The following is a 17342-nucleotide window of genomic DNA, read 5'->3' as shown; positions in this document are numbered from 1 at the left end:
TGGTATGATTGACTGGGAGTTACGAAAGGGAGGAAAGATACCCATTTGCTCGAAGATAGAGAAGAATGAAATACATTTGCTTACTACTCGTGCTTGAATGTGACTTGTGAGTTGAAAAGGTCCTGAAGAGGGAAGGAAAGAACTCGATCTCTTCGTTATGTTGATGTACTGAGGCGTGGAATGGCGCGACCTCAAATGTGAAGAAGAAAGACGGAGGGAAGATGTGAGATACATCCCATGATACCTCAGAATGCAAGGAGATCTGTGGTTCTAAAGTCCTGCGTAAAACTGGGTATGCTTGCCGCAATTCCCAGTCCACCCACACATGTTAGCTTGCGGCGTAAGCGCTAAATAGGCAACCAGCTTTGACTTCACTTGACTTCAACACTTGCAACTACCTAGGTGCGAGTTTGGAGACGCTTGCAGGTGGAACGAGAAGAACTTTACATTCGGATTCTAAGAAGTTTTGGATTGCGATCTTTGAATAATGTTCTCTTCCATAGCCGTTTTGATCTTCTCGCTCCTCACTCTGGCGCTGAGTGAAGCGGCTAGGCAGCAAGCTCAGGCACCTTTGATGAATTCTGATGAGCCACTTTCATCAGTAACAGACAGTTCAGATCATCTATTCGTAAGTAGTACTTGAATAAACCATTCTACAAACGAATGACAAAGGATCCAGTCTCTCCGCCACATCTTCCACCACGGGACACACACAAACCCCACTCTGCACAAGCACATCAAGCTCTCAGACTCCAGATCCACCTTATGGGTAGACTCAGAACTCGGACCAGATCTAGGACCCAAGATCGAGATCACCAGACCTCTTGTTGCGCAAAGTAGACCTATTGAGATTGAGCGACTCGAGGACAGAAGACCATCTGTTGTTGAGCCCTTGATTGCTGCCGCGCAAGAAGGATCGGATGTCTGGGGCTCCTCTTTGTCGATAAGGTGGACGCTGGATACTGTTTCTGGACCAAATATAACGGACAAGGATACCATCTTGACTTTTGCTTACATGGGAGCTAATGCCTACGAACCGACGCCTAATAAGGGCGAATGGACGGATGTAAATGGAGGTTTCAACGAGACCATCGGCTTTGGATGGGAGAAGGAGGGTGTTCGAGGCTATGTCTATGCAAACGAAGACGACTCAACTATCGTGATCTCATTCAAAGGAGGAAGTGCACGGTTCTGGGATCCTTTCGATACAGCTTGGACCGACAGGGAGAACGTCAATATGCTCTTTGGCTGCTGCTGTGGACAAGGCTCATTGTTCTACCACCGGAATTGCAACTGTGCTAGGGGCAATACCTGCGATACTTCCTGTGTAGGAAAATGCTTGAGGCAAGAAGAGAAATACTACGCTGCTGCTCAGCAAGTATACTCCAACATCACGGCTCTTTATCCTGATGCTCAGGTCTGGCTCACAGGCCATTCGCTCGGAGGAACGATGAGTTCCCTGCTTGGCCATACTTATGGCTTACCTGTCATCACTTTCGAAACGCCAGGAGATGCGTTGCCTGTTAGCAGGCTGGGACTTCCTGCCCCGCCTGGTTCGCGGAATCCTCAATCAAGGAACAATACTGGGATATTCCATTTCGGAATCACTTCCGATCCGATATTTACTGGGACGTGTACAGGGTTGCTTGCCACTTGCACTTTTGCTGGGTACTCGTTTGAGAGTATGTGCCACACGGGAAAGAAGTGCGTGTACGATGTGATGAAGGATCTTGGGTGGCATAGCTCGATATTGAGTCATGGGATCACGTCTGTGATTAATGATGTGCTGTTGAAGTATGATGTGGTGCCGGAATGTGAGGCTGTTCCGGAGTGTGTGGATTGTGTGGGTTGGAAAGAGGGGCCGAGTATTACCTCGGCGTCTTCTGTGATATCGACGACTACTTCTACTTCCACTTGTAGGACCCCTGGGTGGTTTGGGTGTTGGGATAAGACGACTTCTGCCACGGCTACTCCAACTTCATGAGCTATAAGGTTGCGGAAGATCGTTTCCATAATCGAGTTTGAATAATGAAGCTACTTGGCTCTGGGGAAAGAACGACTTTATTCCTGCTCAACGTGCTCTCTATGCAACCGCACTTTCCTCTTTCGATACGCAGCATCATAGGACTTCTCCTCGGCTTGAGAATCCTTCTCTTCCGCAACTCCATCTTCATCTATTGGAAACAAGGCATTCGATACAACATCGCTTCAAAAGATACAACCATCCAATAATCGCATCGCATACTCCACGAGTCCCATCAAGATATCACTCAGCTCAACATGCGTGTTACTTACCCCTTGGCCCTGGCTTTCGCCGCCTACACTACGCCGGCACTTGCCTATACGGCAGAGATGTTTAAGTGCATCCAGCCAGAGGCTCACTGCTGTGCTATTCTCTCTACTACTGGAACGGGCGTCAATTGTACAATTTCTGCTATCCAGCACTTGCCTGAAAGCTAACACGATTAGGCCAACCGGCCCTTCTCGAGAATATGAACACCATGCTTGGCGAAACTGATCCTGACGACGACAGCTCTCCTTACGCCTCTGTCTGCTACGTTGATCCCGAAATGTCAGTGAAGACTCCTCAAATTCCTGCTTGCTGCGATAATGTAAGTTTGTGAAGCTCCAAATCTAAGGTCAAAACAGCCTGACCTTTGTAGACATCCACCTCCATGACCCCGAATCTCAACACTTTCAACTGTGTACCGCCTGAGACAGGCAGCTATCGTTATGATTCGGAGACGAGAAACTTTTCTAGCTCTGGTGAAGACACTTACGGAAGTGAGGATTACTGTGATCCACGTTACTCCGGCGCTTACGATGATGACGACTGGTACCTATATGAATAGGAGGACGTCTATGGTATCGCTCAACACTATTGAGACCTTGTAAGGCGTTATGAGGGTATATTTGCTTTCAGGTGGGGTTCGAAGCTGTCAGATTCATTGTGGAACATTGAGAGCTGAGACTATTGTTTACTTCGTACTGGGATAGCACTGATGGGACAGTGCTCTGTATTGAAATCATCACATTCGTGCCAAAATTCCATTACTTGATGAATGAATGTCCCACATGTGATGTCCAGAACGAGATGCCCATGTTCACTCGAACCGAGAAGCAAGACTTCGATGTCGCACAAGGAGATGATATGTGGTAACTTCGAAATTTGTTCTTTCGTGTCATATATTCATTTTCTCAGCCTTGAACGCCTGTCTTACGTTGATGCCAAGAATTTTGACAGCCAGCGTTCACTTGTACTTTTCCCCATGCAATGCCATGCTTAATCAAACTACGCAATAAAGGTTAGCTTCTGCAATAGCAGATTCAAGAGGCAATACTCACAGGAGTCAAGAACGATTCTGCCACAAATCTCGCTCGAGCGTTCAGCTGCAGTATCAATTAGCATAATACTAACATCCCCTCCGTCGCCAACTTACGAAAAGCTTCATTTCCGAAATCTCCTTATCGACCTCCTCCATGAATTGTATGATAAAGTCCACCAATTTATGCTTCAACATCTCCTCCGTATGGAAATTCGTAATCAAGAACGAGATATCATATCCCTATTCCTGTCAGCCCAAACCCTCTGCTATCCCCCAAAGCTCACCACCTACCTTGATCGGTTTTCTCCTCAAAATAAAGAAGGCTTCCGCTCTCTGCGTCAAGAACCTCGTAAACTTGTGAACAAGGATATTCTCAATCTCATCAGCCTGCTTGATCTTAATGCTGATCCGCACGCTATTTATGCTCGGCTCGATGAGGACTCTCTCGTTCTCGTTCCGCGCGACGATTAGAGGATTGAGCAGGACTTCGGGCGAGGTTTGCGCTTCGATTTCAGGGACGTTATGTCGTTCGGAGGTCTGGGATGCGAAGTTCGAGAGGCAGAGGGCGGAAGTTAAGCTTGAGCGGACGCATTGGAGGTAGGGACGTAGTGATTGAGACTGGTGAGCAGTTAGTGAGCTGTAGACAATACATGAATAAGGTAGAAGAATCATATACTGACCATCTTGCCTATGTTTTCAAGTCGTGCAGACCTCCCGCTGCTGGCTGTCGTGTGTGTCGTTCAATGATGGTGGGGTCTGAGGCAACCCGCGCTGCGTAACGGCGCTAGTGGATTTGAGCCGCTTGCTGGTGTTTACAAACTATTGTGCTTCACCTTTTTCACCCTTTTTCTTTCTGCAACCTCTTGTGGTTGTGTATCATTCTACGTTGTTCGCAAGCTTTGAGTCTCATTTCCGACAAAGTTTTCTTCTATTTGTTTCTCGTCCTCGAGATTAGATACCCATACTACGTTTCTCCACCGCTTTTCGACCCCGCCACCATGGCAAGCATACCAGGTTTGTCTCAACGCCTCCAGGAGACCTTTTGTTATCGTGCTAACTTTGATTACAGTAATTGTCAAGCATCAGGGCAAGAAGTACGATGTCGAACTCGATCCTGCCTCCACCGGCGAAGTCCTAAAATACCAGCTATATTCCTTGACTGGCGTCGAGCCAGAACGACAAAAGATTCTGGTGAAGGGTGGCCAACTGAAAGATGATACGGAACTGTCCAAGCTCGGGGCAAAACCCGGCCAGACATTCATGATGATGGGTACTGCAGCTCAGGGCAATGAGTTTCAACGTCCTGCAGAACCTATCAAGTTCGTAGAGGACATGACCGAAGCAGAGGCAGCTCAACAAGTTGGTGCCACGCCCGCCGGTTTGCAGAATCTGGGGAATACATGCTATCTGAACTCTACACTTCAAACACTACGAGCGGTTCCGGAACTACAACAGGAGTTGGTCAAATACACTGCTGCTCCCACACCAGCTGGTGGTGCAGGCGATCAAACGAACGATTTCAGCATGTTCGGACTCGGTGGTCTTGGATCGGCTACGGATCTTACTGCGGCCCTGCGAGATCTCTACAAGCAGATGGGTGAGACTCAAGAAGGCTTCCCTCCGCTCGTTTTCCTCAACGCGCTTCGAACTGCTGTCCCACAATTCGCCGAAATGTCAAAGTCTGGTCACGGATATGCACAACAAGATGCCGAGGAGGCTTGGACGCAAATCGTACAGCAATTGCGACAGAAACTTAAGATTAAGGAGCCTGCTGAAGGTAGTTCGGAAGCAAAGGACACCTCATTCATTGATAAATACTTCGCTGGCTCGTTTTCTACTATCACCGAGTGTGACGAAGAATCTGCTCGAGAGGCTGGTGAAGAAGCAGTCAAGGGCGAAGATCCATTCCTTAAGCTCGACTGCCATATCACTGCTTCGACGAATCATCTCAGAGATGGTATCTTGGCTGGCTTAGAGGAGAAGTTGGAGAAGAAATCCGAGATTCTCGACAGAGATGCGGTATACACCAAGAAATCCAAGATCTCACGTCTACCGAAATACCTCACTGTCCACTTCGTTCGATTTTTCTGGAAGAAAGAGGCGCAGAAGAAAGCCAAGATCATGCGCAAGGTTACCTTTCCGGATGAGTTGGATGTGGTTGAGTTTTGCACAGATGAGCTCAAGAAGATGTTGATTCCTGTTCGTGATAAGATCCGAGAAGTTCGAAAGGACGAGGAGGATGTTGAGCGTGCTCGCAAGCGACAAAAGCGTATTCATGACAAGGAAGTTGCTGACAAGGCCGCTGGTATTGTTGATTCTGTCTCCGAGTCCAAGAAGGCGGACGAGAAAAAAGAGGCAAAGAAGGATGGCAAAGCTGCAGATGGCGATACTCCAATGGAGGATGTTGTCTATAAGACAGATGCCGAAGTCGAGGCTGAGCGAGCTGCCGCAATTCTGGCTGCGAAGAAGGAATTGCATGCTCTCATCAACCCCGATCTTTTGAAGGATGCAGGTGCCAACAAGTCTGGTCTTTACGAGCTCCGAGGTATCGTCACTCATCAAGGTGCCAGTGCAGACAGTGGTCATTACACCTCCTATGTCAAGAAGCTCGGCCCACTTGATCCAAAGACCGGCAAGCGCGGTGAGGAGGACGGGAAATGGTGGTGGTTCAACGATGACAAGGTATCTGAAGTTGATGCCGACAAGATCCTGACCTTGTCAGGAGGTGGCGAGTCTCATTCTGCATTGATCCTTCTGTACAAGGCTATTCCTGTGCCAGATGCTGAAGGCAACTATGAATGAGCGAGCGGTTGATGTATGAATGGGACGGATGCATGATAAGGGCGCTTAGCTTTCTAGTGGTGGGTGGTTAGCTGCGCCAAAAGCAGTTCGATGCATAATGAGACATAGATGACTTGGAGAATTGGAGAATGGTTGAACAGCAATGATAGACCTTGATTCTTGCCATACCCTTTCCTTGTGAATTTCAAAGTAAGCCGGCCAAACCTTGTGCTGAAGTAAATGTCTCCGAGATGACTATAGTGAGATCTTTCTTATGATGCACAACTGCTGAATTTTTCCGAGTCTCGAAATAAAAAGTCAAGGAATTGCGTCTCGCAAGCTTCTCATTGGTGGCTCTAAAAAGGGGCTTTGAAAAGTGGGCGAAAAGTGTCCGCGCTAAGCGAGGACAGACTTGAAGTCTTCGATATTCTATAAATCTTCTCTTGTCCTCGACGCACTTTCTTATCACTTCATAGTATATATAATTCAAGATGGCTACCAATACTGAAAAAAATCGATCCCATTGGGAGTAAGTCCACTGTTTCTGTTCTTACTGCAAGTCGTGGTTGTGGGGCCGCCGTCATGAAGTCATGGTTATCTCCTCTTTGCGCTCTACTTGCTGAAGTCTTGTCAACATTGCTTGTCACGGATCAATTAATTGCTGTTAAACTCTTATAAAACTGATGCTAACTCATCTCAGCGAGGCAGCATCGACCTACAATACAAAGTACAGCAAAACCATCAACCAAATAATCAAGGAGATCCAAACCCGCAAAGACTGGATCGGCGTCGACTGGGCCGAGGATGTCTCCGACGACGAGAACACCTCTTCCTCTGTCCCAAAGAAGACCGTAAGACTACTAGACTACGCATGCGGAACCGGTCTCGTATCACGTGTTCATCGTCCTCTCCTCCTTTACATCTCAACCATCATCTAACAATAACCTAGGCACTCGCACCCTACGTTACTCAATGCATCGGAATCGACCTAACAGAAGGCATGGTAAACGAATACAACACCTCGGCCCAGAACCAAGGCATCCCAGCGACCGAAATTCACGCCTACCAAGGGAACCTCATTGACCCCTCTCAACCAACCCCCGCTGCCCTCTCGGGAAAAGAATTCTTCGATTTCGATATCGCGGTCGTGGGCCTCGGGTTCCATCATTTTGATCAGCCAGCTCTAGCAGCGAAGAGGCTCGCAGAGAGACTGAAGCAGGGGGGTGTGCTGATGATTGTGGAGTTTATGCCTCATGAGCATTTCCAGTTCGTATTTCGATTTGCTCTATTTGGGGCTCGATTTTTGTTAGTATTTAGCTTGAGATTGGTGCGCTGACTCTGCTGATTTTTGTAGTGGGCATAACGCTGCGAAGACGGTTACCCATATGGGGTTCTCTGAAGAGGAGGTGAAGAAAATGTTTGAGGAGGCGGGTTGTGGGGGTGATTTCAGGTATTTGGAGGTTGGAAAGGGTAAGATTGCGTTTGGAGAAGGGCAGGATAAGGTAGAGAGAAGTGTCTTTTTTGCTAGAGGGTCTAAGCTTTGATGGGTGACTGCGTCTTCATATTCCCGATCTAGAATGCTCTACATCTAATTATGAATTATTTGGCTCTTGGTCCTACTTTCTTGCCGCCATGTTGTTTCACCTTCACAAACTGACTATCACTATTTCTGTTGTCGGGAATTTTGACTGTCGTTTCTGATAGCATCTGATAGTGAATTCAATTTGAACTAACTTCTTCGGCAGCCCCGCATACGATCGAGGTGGGAAGAGGTAGGATATCAGTGCCACCATCGTGGGGCAGCCTTCCATGGAAAACATGGGCTTTCACGGGATTTTGACAAAGAGCATAATCGCTCGGGGCTTGTTCCTTTGCATTTGCGGAGCCACTGTTTTGCTTCTAGTGTATCTTTTTCTGTGGTTACACAACGCTCCTCAAGTTTATTTCATCAACTTGCGATGTTTCGACTATGTACAAGCTGATGTTTTCTAAGTTTCTCGGATCTTGAATGGAATTCGGGTGCTATTCATCTCCAGCGAGGTGAAATGATAAAAGAACGTTGCGAGATTTGAGAATGATCATTTGAAGTTGCTCCAGTCTCGCTTCCTGAAAGGGGGCGGTGCGGTCCTTAGGTGATGTTTATAATCAACGATCTTTATCGACTTCTTCTTTCAATCAGCATCAAAGAATGGTGTTCGTTAGCTTCTCAGTGATTACTTCTTTGGGAGAAGCGACATGCATGTTCGTTCATAGAGCATATTAGAAACTTAAAGTGAGCTAGCTATAATCTCAAGACGAGGCTCAAGTCGCTACCGACTAAAGCACCTGCTCTGATCGTCCATTCATTCATCGTATCTAAAAGAGAAGGGTATCGTACGAAACGCTAAATACAATAAAGAGTAGAAGTAACATAACTTCTTCAACGAATAGATCGTATAATTCACCTCGAAAGTCCCAGATCAAGAACAGTACAGATGAAAACTGCGAAGACCCTTCCTCAACAGACCAGGCTCTAGTCTAAGTCTCCGAAATGGAATTGGTACAGAAGAAAATTCGTGAAACCATCAACATGAATCAACATAAAGACGAAAATTACTCGACTCACAAATCGCTACTCTTTAGCTCCTTTATCTCTCAGCATATCCGCAATAGCATGATGTCTCTGCTCAATCGCATAAACGATAGCCGTGAAATTCGGCTTGACTTCATGCTTCACATCCGCTCCAGCGTTAAGCAACGCCCTCACAACAGCCGTATGGCCAATTTTCGAAGCCAAGCAAAGAGGGGTCATATTCTGGACTGGTCGAATTGCATTCACATTTGCGCCATAATCCAGTAAAGTCTTGACAATGTCAAGACATCCTTTCTCTGCTGCTACGCATAAAGCTGTTCCTTTGCTCGAAGGTATATCCACTTTAGCCTTGTGGAATAAGAGTGCGTCGACAACCTTGGACAATTTGGCCTCTGTGGCTGTGATCAGGACGGTGTCATTGGTGAAAATTCTTCTCTGGAAGGAACGCTCAGTGGTACCATCTGGGTTTCGAAGTCGAACATCAGGATCTGCTTTGTGCGCTAGCAGAATCTCAACTAAGTCATGATCGCCATCCAAGGTTGCTCGGGCCAGTGGTACGAAGTAACCTACTCTTGGATTGACATTGACGCCGTAATGAAGGAGCAAGTCTATCATATCATGCTTCGCTCGGCCACTTATCTTGCTTATGCAGGCGTCTTCGAGGAAGGTAAGTCCGTGTTCGCTCTTATAATTTGCATCGATGCGTTGAGGGAAGTCCGGGCGTCTTGAGCTCCAAAAATGGCGAGTGCGTTTCTCCCACTCGGTCTTGACACGATCCAGTTTGTAAAGCAGCAACCATGCAACCTCGAGGTGGCCTTCATGGATACGATGACGAAGAGCAATATGAGGGTCGAATCTTCTGCTTTTGATAGATGTTAATGGTCGAGTGAAGAGGTCCGCATTCAGAGCTTCCAGAGACTTGTATATCAGGTGGTCTGCGTTCGCCTCCAAGATCTGAGGAAGTGTTGCACCATCTATAGAGAATGGGACGGTCCACTCAAAGGCACCGTGTCTCTTTCCCCCCTCTCCGTAGCGAGTAGTAAGAGGGTTGTCTCGATGTCCAAATGTGTTTTTCAGATCTTGACCCGTTGGCCTTTCAAGCCTTTGAAGAGGGTTTGCGTCTATGTCACATATCTTACCTTCGACAGCTGTCGAAGTGCTAGCTATGGAGACGGACATGGTTGCCCTATGAGATTGAGCGTCGAGGTAGTCTTGAGGAGCTGATGCTCCAAGCGGGCTTGCAGGTTGGGAAGACCTTTGATACTCAGGTCCAACATAGTCTTGGGGCACCGAGGCGGAGGTGTTACTGACAACGGTTGCCGTTTGGGATATCCTGTGATCATGAGACAAGATATGATCATTCTCTGCCGAAGAAGGGCTGAGAGGACTCGTTGGTTGACTGACCAACCCTCGATACCCAATTGCTTTCAAAGTGTCACCCTTCTCGTCATTGATCGATGCCAGAAGCAAGACGGAATTTCGATAAGCATCGCTTGCTTTGTCACGCCGTCTCTGCGCATGCATGACCTTGGTGCAGTATTCTTCGGCCTGATCAAGTTCTTTCAACTCTGTGAGGACTTGTGCCAGAGAATACCATGCGTCGACGATCTGATCAGCCAAGCCTGGCGGCACAGAATCATACTTGGCAAGAAGTTCAGTAAGAACAACTTTAGCTTCATCGAACTCCTTTCGTTGCTGATGAATCTCTGCCAATTTCAAGCAAGCGTCGTTGTAGTGTTTGTTCGGCTGAATTCGCAATCTTGTCTTGTCGGCTTCTTCTAAAGCTTTTCGATAACAACTAGTAGCATCCTCAATGTGGCCTCCCTGGTGACGACGATGACCTTCCTTCAGGATAGACTCAAACAATTCAACCCCAGTCTCCTCTTCGGAATCAGGATCTCCATCAAATCCCTCCGGTAGTGTAGATTCTCTCACCTCGCGGGCTGCTATAGAGTTCCAATCGGAAATGCCACCTCGTACACTCAAAAGTCGCGACCCACTGACCGTACTTCCGGTCGTTGACCCTCTACTCGTAACACTGCGTGCATGCGAGATAACTTGTTGAGATGCCACCTTGAGCTTGGTCGTAGTCTCTTCGATGCGAGCTCTTTCGGCTTCTGGAATTGAAAGATTGGCACGATCGAGCTGCTCAGAGCTAAGATCGGCAACGAGTTCGATGAGAACGTTCAGTTTGGGTACAACTTCGTTGATGACAACATGGGGCGATTGTATGCTGGCATATCTGGGACAGTATGAGCAAATTTAAATGAATACGAGACGGACATACTTACACAGTGATCGAATGCATGCCCATGGACAACGCGTGGACATGCGCAGTGATCTGTGCTCGATATATCATAATTTCCTTAGCATTAAAATTTAGCCCTAATAGTATCAACGGTTGCCGAAGTGGACCGAGTGAGGTTGGCTCTCTGATGCTGTCGAGGGTCTGTTGGAAGTTGTCCAAAGTATTCTGCGTATTTTTGAGTGAGCCGTCGATGGACAGAAACAAGTCATCCCGATGACTTTTCTCTGCTGTCTCCAACTGTTTATGCAGTAAAGGATTTCTCAAACAAGTCTCGATGGTATAGGTCGATTCTCTGAGACTGTCAAGCTCCTTGATCATAGACTGTACAGATTGGTCGACTGTGGCTGTACCTGATGTAAAAGTATAAATTGATTTTGTCAGTTGATATACAGTATGAATAACGGCACCTGCCGTCATAGCCATAGAAATGGGTTCTAGCATGGCCAGCGCTATGAAAATCCAAAGGGCTAGAAAATTAATTCGAAATGTGGGAGCTCAATCCTTGAGATAATAGTCACCATTTTCCCTCACTGTCTCACAGCCTAGAATTTGAAAGCATAGCCTCGAAGAATTGGGACAATGGGACAGCCAGACGCGGCCATGTATAGAACTTCGCCAATCAAAGGGGCCTCGGAAACCAAGATTCTGCCTCTTGGATGCAGGGGTAAGACAAAAGACAACAGCGATACTTATCACAACAAAAATGAAGCTCAGAGGTGCCAATAGAAAGAACTCGGAAAAGCACGCTCATCCGGTGAGTAAAACGGGCATTTTTGGCGTAGTGTGCGAGAGGGCATTCGATCTCCTCTCCATAGTGTTACGTCGCCCAATCCAAGATCCTATGCGAAGCCACAAGAACATTTGATATTGAAATGGCGCTTTGTAGTTCACGCATGTGAGTTCAAGCCCCAAGCCCCTGTTTCTTCATCAGTACTATCAATTTCTGCGTACTGTAGGACATCAACAAACCTCATTCAATACTTAGATTCATCAAGAGAATCGCCCAATCTCACTCTATCTTTCCTACATGCCACTTTATGGATTCTTTCAAGTCTTCTCAATTCATCTTGAACCACCAAATATCTGAAACTATTGATTGTCCGTCATTGACTGTCCACTTTGTGCTTGCCCAGGCCAGAGGCTGAGCATTTGGTAATTACAACTCTCTCTAAGCCTCCTCACTCGAGTTGCAAAAAAAAGTTATTGTCAGTGGCGGGCCAAAGGTGGTTGTTGTAATTATTTTGAAAGGAGATGAATGGGCTGAAGGAAGAAAGGGGCTTAGATAGGCGCTGTGGGTTGCATGTTAGCAGGGACAACTGCCACTTCTTTCGACCGTCTTGTTTGGAATGGCGTACCATGGTGTACCGTACCAGGCATCACCGTCACCGACAGCTTTTTCATATACTTCTTTGCAATGTCGAAATCCCCAAGACTTGGAGACAATGGAATGTGCGGTACAACATCACGTGTACGGGTGTATCCTTACCCTGCTTTGGTGGGGTCGTCAAACCTTCCCCGCAATTTGATGCCGGTCCAGGAACCGACAATTGAACGTCGGAACATTTGCAATCATTACAAACCTCCCTCACACAGCTCCTGTTTCTTCAAGACGCAAGCAGCTTTATAGATGTCATATGATATATCAGCTTACTTCGCCATCTTGATCAACTCTCGGGACTTGAACACAAAGCTAGAGATCAGTCATACAAGAGAGTCCAGCGACCCCTCTTTAGCCCCACATCCTTTCTTCATCTTTCTTCTCTTCCAACTTCTATTCCCCTCCTCTTCCATTATCAGATTATTTTGCGTCTCCTAGACACTCAGCTCTAGTATTAACAATAATCTGCCAACATGGATTCTGCCTCTGTCAAAGTTCCTCCAATGAAGGACCTAACAATAGACAACATCACCGAGAACACCATCGTCATAAACTCCCAATCCTCAGATCAGCGCCTCACCTACGTGATGGAACGACTAGTCACTCATCTCCATGACTTCGCGCGCGAGACGAGACTAAGTACAGATGAATGGATGGCAGCATTGAACTTCCTTGTGAAAGTTGGACAAATCAGCAGTGATGTTCGACATGTATGCATTCCCAATCTGCCAACTCCATTGGTATCTGCTAATATTCTTTACAGGAATTCATTCTTCTCTCCGATATCCTAGGTCTCTCCCTCCTCGTCGATGCGATCGATCACCCCAAACCACCTGCAAGCACAGAAGGTTCGGTTCTCGGTCCTTTCCACACCCACGAAGCGGAGGATATGAAGCATGGAGACAGCATGTCCCACGATCCACAAGGTGAACCCTGTCTCGTGGTCTGCGCGATCAAAGATGTGAAGGGAAATCCAATTGAAGGCGTGAAGATTGACATCTGGGAGACGGACAGTACAGGACATTATGATGTGCAGCATGCAGAGAGGGACGGACCAGATGGCAGATGTGTGATGAGAAGTGACAAGGATGGAGTGTTTTGGTTCAATGCTATTGTTCCAGTACCATATCCAATCCCACACGATGGACCCGTGGGACAATTGTTGAAGCTGTTGAAGAGACATCCCTGGAGACCGGCACATATGCATTTTATGTTTGAGAAGCCTGGATGGGATCATCTTATAACGTGGGTTCAACACTGGCAGAATTTTATCTGTGATAATATTCTAACTATCTTCTAAAGTGCACTGTATATCCGCAACGATCCCTACGAAACCTCAGACGCAGTCTTCGGCGTAAAACAATCCCTGATCGTCGACTTTACAAGCGCAGATGCTGAAATAGCGAAGAAGTATGGAGTCAAGGAAGGAACCAAATTTTTGAAGCACGACTTTGTGCTTGTTGATGAGAAAGAGACGGAAAGACTAAGAGATGAAAATGCCTTGAAAGCTCTGAAAGCTTTAGGACGAAAGATCAAGCTTCTGAACCATTTGCCCGTTCCAGATGTTGATTAATCTAATATACAAATGTATGAACCAATGCTTCTATGGAATTCCAACGTAACATCGTACACAGCTCTATCTACAAAGCCCCTCGGGTTCACAAATGAAGTCACTCTCCCATCGCTTGCTGCTTTCAAATTTCAGGTAAATGCCACGACATAATTGCCTTGCGCCAAACTCCCTCTATGTCCAGGCCCATTTTAAACATGACCAGCGCCTTGAACCAGCCTCTCACCTCTTTTATTCCCGGTCCAACTGCTTCCACTCTCCATCCTAACTGCACTTACACCATCTCCCCTCGCATACTCCATCCACACATTCCTTGTAAGTATCCCCACAACCACAAAGGTAATCACCGCGATCAGTTCAGGAATAAAGCTTAATGCCAGCTTCAACCCCAACGCGGCGCTCACTGGACTCAAACTCTTCGAAGGAGCAAGGATGGAAACCAAGCTGTACATGACTCTCATACCCACGAACGGAAGCGAGAAGCCGATTGCGTACAACAGCTTTGAAAGAATCAGTACGTTGAACCTAAGAAGATAATCGATGGCAGACTGACCTTCGTTCCAGAGGGGTATGCGGGAGCATCTTTCCTCGCTTGATGAGGAAGAAAAGTGAAGATCGTCCATGCACAAAGTATGACCCATGTAAACATTAATATGACAACGCCTACTTTCAGCAGGTTCTCGTCGCTCTTGTTCGCGCTCGAGCTGTTTGCACCAAAGGCAGAGGAGCCGGATGCTAGGAGTGCGAGTCCTGTGGTTACTGCGATGTGGAAGAGGAGGATGAGGATGAATTCGATTTTCTTGTTGAGGGAAGGGTTTCTGTAATGGCGACTAAGCAGTCGTTAGCCACGGGCAAAGGAAATTGGTTAGGAGTTGAACACTTACGCCTCATGCAGAATTCCAGAGACAGCAAGAAGGAGAGGTGATAATCCGATGCTGGAGATGATTGCAGCTGTCTTGTCTGCGGATCCGTTGTGCAGTGCTAGAGCACCGCCTAAGATACGGAGAGTGCAGAATATGAAGAGGTAGAGCCAGCCTAGGAGACCTGGTAGGCGGTGGCGGATGAGGATATAGAGGACTGGAATGGCGAGGATGATGTAGATTGCGAGTTGTGCTGCATTGAGACCATGTTGGCTGTCACCCATCTTGTTCGAAAATTTCGAGAAACTCGGTGTCGCTGTTGGATGATTATCTAGCAAATCTCAAGGGGAATAGCTTGCTACGCAGTGGATTTGATTTCGGGAAGCTGGATGTTCCGAGTTTGAATCCGGAAAATTGCAGTAATAGAAGAAAGTGACTGAGAAAGTAAGACGGAGGAAATCTTTAACTTATATCTAGAAGTAAAGAAGATTGTATGCAGTTCTTGTAAAATCGACGATGACGATCTACGTAAGGAAAGGATAACACAAGACATAGAAGAATCGCAACGAAGACATCACAACGCTCAGCTTCGCCTTGTGTACCTGCATTTGAAACCCACATCTGGCAAGGCTTCCAAGGCTTAGATGCTCTCATAGGGCTCTGCGGAGAAGACGTACATCCAAGAAACGCGCGTTAGACATTTCCGACTTGAAAATCCTTGAGGAGCTGAACGGAATTTTGATATCAATATCTGGGTGGCCTGAGAAAAATATGAGTTCATTGGTTCAGCGAGCTAACCGAGTAAACGAGTATCCTTGTCTAAACGAATCCGACAATCCTGGTCGCTCCAAAGAGGCGGGTTGAAGATCAGCAAGTGCTGATGCCGCTGCGCCTCGCTAACTGCAGCATATTTAGGGTAGGACGAGGGCCACATTTTGCTCGGGATCGTTAAGGGTCCAGAATATCCGGAAGAAAAGTCATTGGATAGTCAGTCTAGACGCAACACTATCAGAGTCATGTCTTCAGCAAGCAGAAGTCCTTCTGCGGAAGCACAGGTGAAAACAAAGGCACCACGATTGTATCATACCAAGTCTCGCAATGGATGTCGGAGGTGTAGAGAGAGAAGAGTCAAAGTAAGTGTATATGAAGAATGTCATGAACCCTACCGCACATATAGTGCTGGCTGTGTGGCTTGATGTCTTTCCCCGCCATTGATACCTGCACATGCTAGATTTAAGCTTAAACTTTGGCCAAAGTCGGAAAAGATGGCTGTCAGTCTCAACGGACATATGTCTAATCAGGACTAGACTCGATCAAGACACATTGGCCAATGAATGCTGATATATGAATACTGTAGTGTAACGAAACTCGTCCCATATGCGGCAACTGTGGAAGACATGGGGTGCCCTGCGTGTACAACAATTCCCCGTCGACTTCTGCTCGACAGCCAAGCCCAAACGAGCGTTCATTTCCACCTCCCAAGTCCAAGGATCTTGATCTCCTCGCAGACTACCGACCAACTCTTTTCATACCTCCGCCAAATGACCCCAATGTGCAGTACTTGCTGTCAAGTATGGATAGCGACGATGAGAAATGGGAAATCCCTGAAGGCAAACCAAGAAGAAGACTTGAGCTCCGTTTACAACAAAACTTCATCGAAAGAACCAGCCAAACACTTTCTGGATGCCAGAATGCTCCGGTTAGAGAGGTATGGGCAGTGGAGGTTCCGAAACTCGCGTTCTCCAATGACAACGTCCTCTATGGGATGCTTGCCCTATCAGCCTTGCACCTTCTCAAATCCGAGCCTGAGAATCAGGAATTGCGTCTTGCTCGACAGGCATATAAAGGACTTGCATTGCGAGAACATCGACGAGCAATTCCGGGACTTAGCTCCGATACAGCTGATGCGGTCTGCTATGCGTCGACATTGGTAATGACAGATGCCTTCGCGCGCTTGCAAGATCGACCTCTTGATCCTTGGACACCGCCGATGGAATGGATACAGATGGCGAGAGGATCAGGTTCGGTCTTCGGGGCTGCATTTGATCAAATCAACAACATTCGCACAGCCAAGATCATGCCTGTTGTTGACGCAGAACCGCAACTGACAGATGCCACAGTCCTCTTTGCGGAAAGCAACCGCCGTGGCCTCGAGCATTTGTTGAGACAAGACTTGTCCAACGAAAGATGGGACCACGATACCCAATACGCATACCAGAGAGCCCTGAATTACATTGGCGGTGTTGAAAAAGCTGTTGAGAGAGGTGAACATCCTTTGGGAACTTGTAGAAGAATGATGGCTTTCGCATTGCTCGGTCCGAAGCAATTCTATCTGTTCGTTGAAGAATATCGTCCGAGAGCGCTAGTCATTCTAGCTCACTACTTCGCCATCTATTCGAAAATGGAAGACCTATGGTGGATTGGAAACGTTGCTCGAAGAGAGATACAAGGGATTCAGCGAGTGTTGCCAGCAGAATGGCAGGGACTGATGAGGGCACCGCTGGCTTCTGTCGGACTGTTGGCACCATGACAGGACTACCTCTAGGA

The 17342-nt window shown here is 47.2% G+C and overlaps 9 protein-coding genes across 9 annotated transcripts; 6 read left to right on the top strand and 3 right to left on the bottom strand.

Annotated features, from left to right (window-relative positions):
• Positions 1–679: 679 nt before the first annotated feature.
• Positions 680–1984, top strand: LY89DRAFT_573474 (alpha/beta-hydrolase; the record flags this gene model as incomplete). The annotated part of the gene is made up of 1 exon (XM_018208687.1): positions 680–1984. A coding segment is annotated over one exon (1305 nt), but the record flags the coding sequence as incomplete, so codon positions are not given.
• Positions 1985–2259: 275 nt separating this feature from the next.
• On the top strand, positions 2260–2852 carry LY89DRAFT_777330 (uncharacterized protein; the record flags this gene model as incomplete). The annotated part of the gene is made up of 3 exons (XM_018222137.1): positions 2260–2422; positions 2470–2612; positions 2664–2852. The coding sequence occupies exons 1-3, from the start codon at positions 2281–2283 to the stop codon at positions 2850–2852; spliced, it is 474 nt and encodes a 157-aa protein (XP_018077970.1). The 5' UTR covers positions 2260–2280.
• A 117-nt stretch (positions 2853–2969) lies between these two features.
• LY89DRAFT_680338 (ARP23 complex 20 kDa subunit) lies at positions 2970–4075 on the bottom strand. The gene is made up of 5 exons (XM_018214056.1): positions 4007–4075; positions 3618–3944; positions 3441–3566; positions 3346–3390; positions 2970–3292 (listed from the first exon to the last, which is right to left on the bottom strand). The coding sequence occupies exons 1-5, from the start codon at positions 4007–4009 to the stop codon at positions 3284–3286; spliced, it is 510 nt and encodes a 169-aa protein (XP_018077969.1). The 5' UTR covers positions 4010–4075; the 3' UTR covers positions 2970–3283.
• Positions 4076–4158: 83 nt separating this feature from the next.
• LY89DRAFT_635954 (cysteine proteinase) lies at positions 4159–6292 on the top strand. Its single transcript, XM_018211467.1, has 2 exons — positions 4159–4340; positions 4396–6292. The coding sequence occupies exons 1-2, from the start codon at positions 4325–4327 to the stop codon at positions 6126–6128; spliced, it is 1749 nt and encodes a 582-aa protein (XP_018077968.1). The 5' UTR covers positions 4159–4324; the 3' UTR covers positions 6129–6292.
• Positions 6293–6526: 234 nt separating this feature from the next.
• Positions 6527–7721, top strand: LY89DRAFT_680336 (S-adenosyl-L-methionine-dependent methyltransferase). Its single transcript, XM_018214055.1, has 4 exons — positions 6527–6636; positions 6808–7003; positions 7057–7373; positions 7462–7721. The coding sequence occupies exons 1-4, from the start codon at positions 6599–6601 to the stop codon at positions 7649–7651; spliced, it is 741 nt and encodes a 246-aa protein (XP_018077967.1). The 5' UTR covers positions 6527–6598; the 3' UTR covers positions 7652–7721.
• Positions 7722–8560: 839 nt separating this feature from the next.
• On the bottom strand, positions 8561–11469 carry LY89DRAFT_714024 (ankyrin). Its single transcript, XM_018218099.1, has 2 exons — positions 10971–11469; positions 8561–10921 (listed from the first exon to the last, which is right to left on the bottom strand). The coding sequence occupies exons 1-2, from the start codon at positions 11426–11428 to the stop codon at positions 8719–8721; spliced, it is 2661 nt and encodes an 886-aa protein (XP_018077966.1). The 5' UTR covers positions 11429–11469; the 3' UTR covers positions 8561–8718.
• Positions 11470–12540: 1071 nt separating this feature from the next.
• Positions 12541–14009, top strand: LY89DRAFT_703994 (aromatic compound dioxygenase). Its single transcript, XM_018217353.1, has 3 exons — positions 12541–13075; positions 13129–13610; positions 13668–14009. The coding sequence occupies exons 1-3, from the start codon at positions 12839–12841 to the stop codon at positions 13936–13938; spliced, it is 990 nt and encodes a 329-aa protein (XP_018077965.1). The 5' UTR covers positions 12541–12838; the 3' UTR covers positions 13939–14009.
• Positions 13640–15168, bottom strand: LY89DRAFT_187767 (uncharacterized protein). Its single transcript, XM_018205683.1, has 3 exons — positions 14820–15168; positions 14489–14765; positions 13640–14435 (listed from the first exon to the last, which is right to left on the bottom strand). The coding sequence occupies exons 1-3, from the start codon at positions 15077–15079 to the stop codon at positions 14127–14129; spliced, it is 846 nt and encodes a 281-aa protein (XP_018077964.1). The 5' UTR covers positions 15080–15168; the 3' UTR covers positions 13640–14126.
• Positions 15169–15893: 725 nt separating this feature from the next.
• On the top strand, positions 15894–17325 carry LY89DRAFT_664012 (uncharacterized protein; the record flags this gene model as incomplete). The annotated part of the gene is made up of 3 exons (XM_018212741.1): positions 15894–15928; positions 16027–16066; positions 16153–17325. The coding sequence occupies 3 exons, from the start codon at positions 15894–15896 to the stop codon at positions 17323–17325; spliced, it is 1248 nt and encodes a 415-aa protein (XP_018077963.1).
• Positions 17326–17342: the final 17 nt, after the last annotated feature.

The sequence above is a fragment of the Mollisia scopiformis genome (genome assembly GCF_001500285.1).
Source record: "Mollisia scopiformis unplaced genomic scaffold LY89scaffold_2, whole genome shotgun sequence".
NCBI classification, from domain to species: domain Eukaryota; kingdom Fungi; phylum Ascomycota; class Leotiomycetes; order Helotiales; family Mollisiaceae; genus Mollisia; species Mollisia scopiformis.
This window is presented reverse-complemented; position numbering and strand designations above follow the sequence as displayed.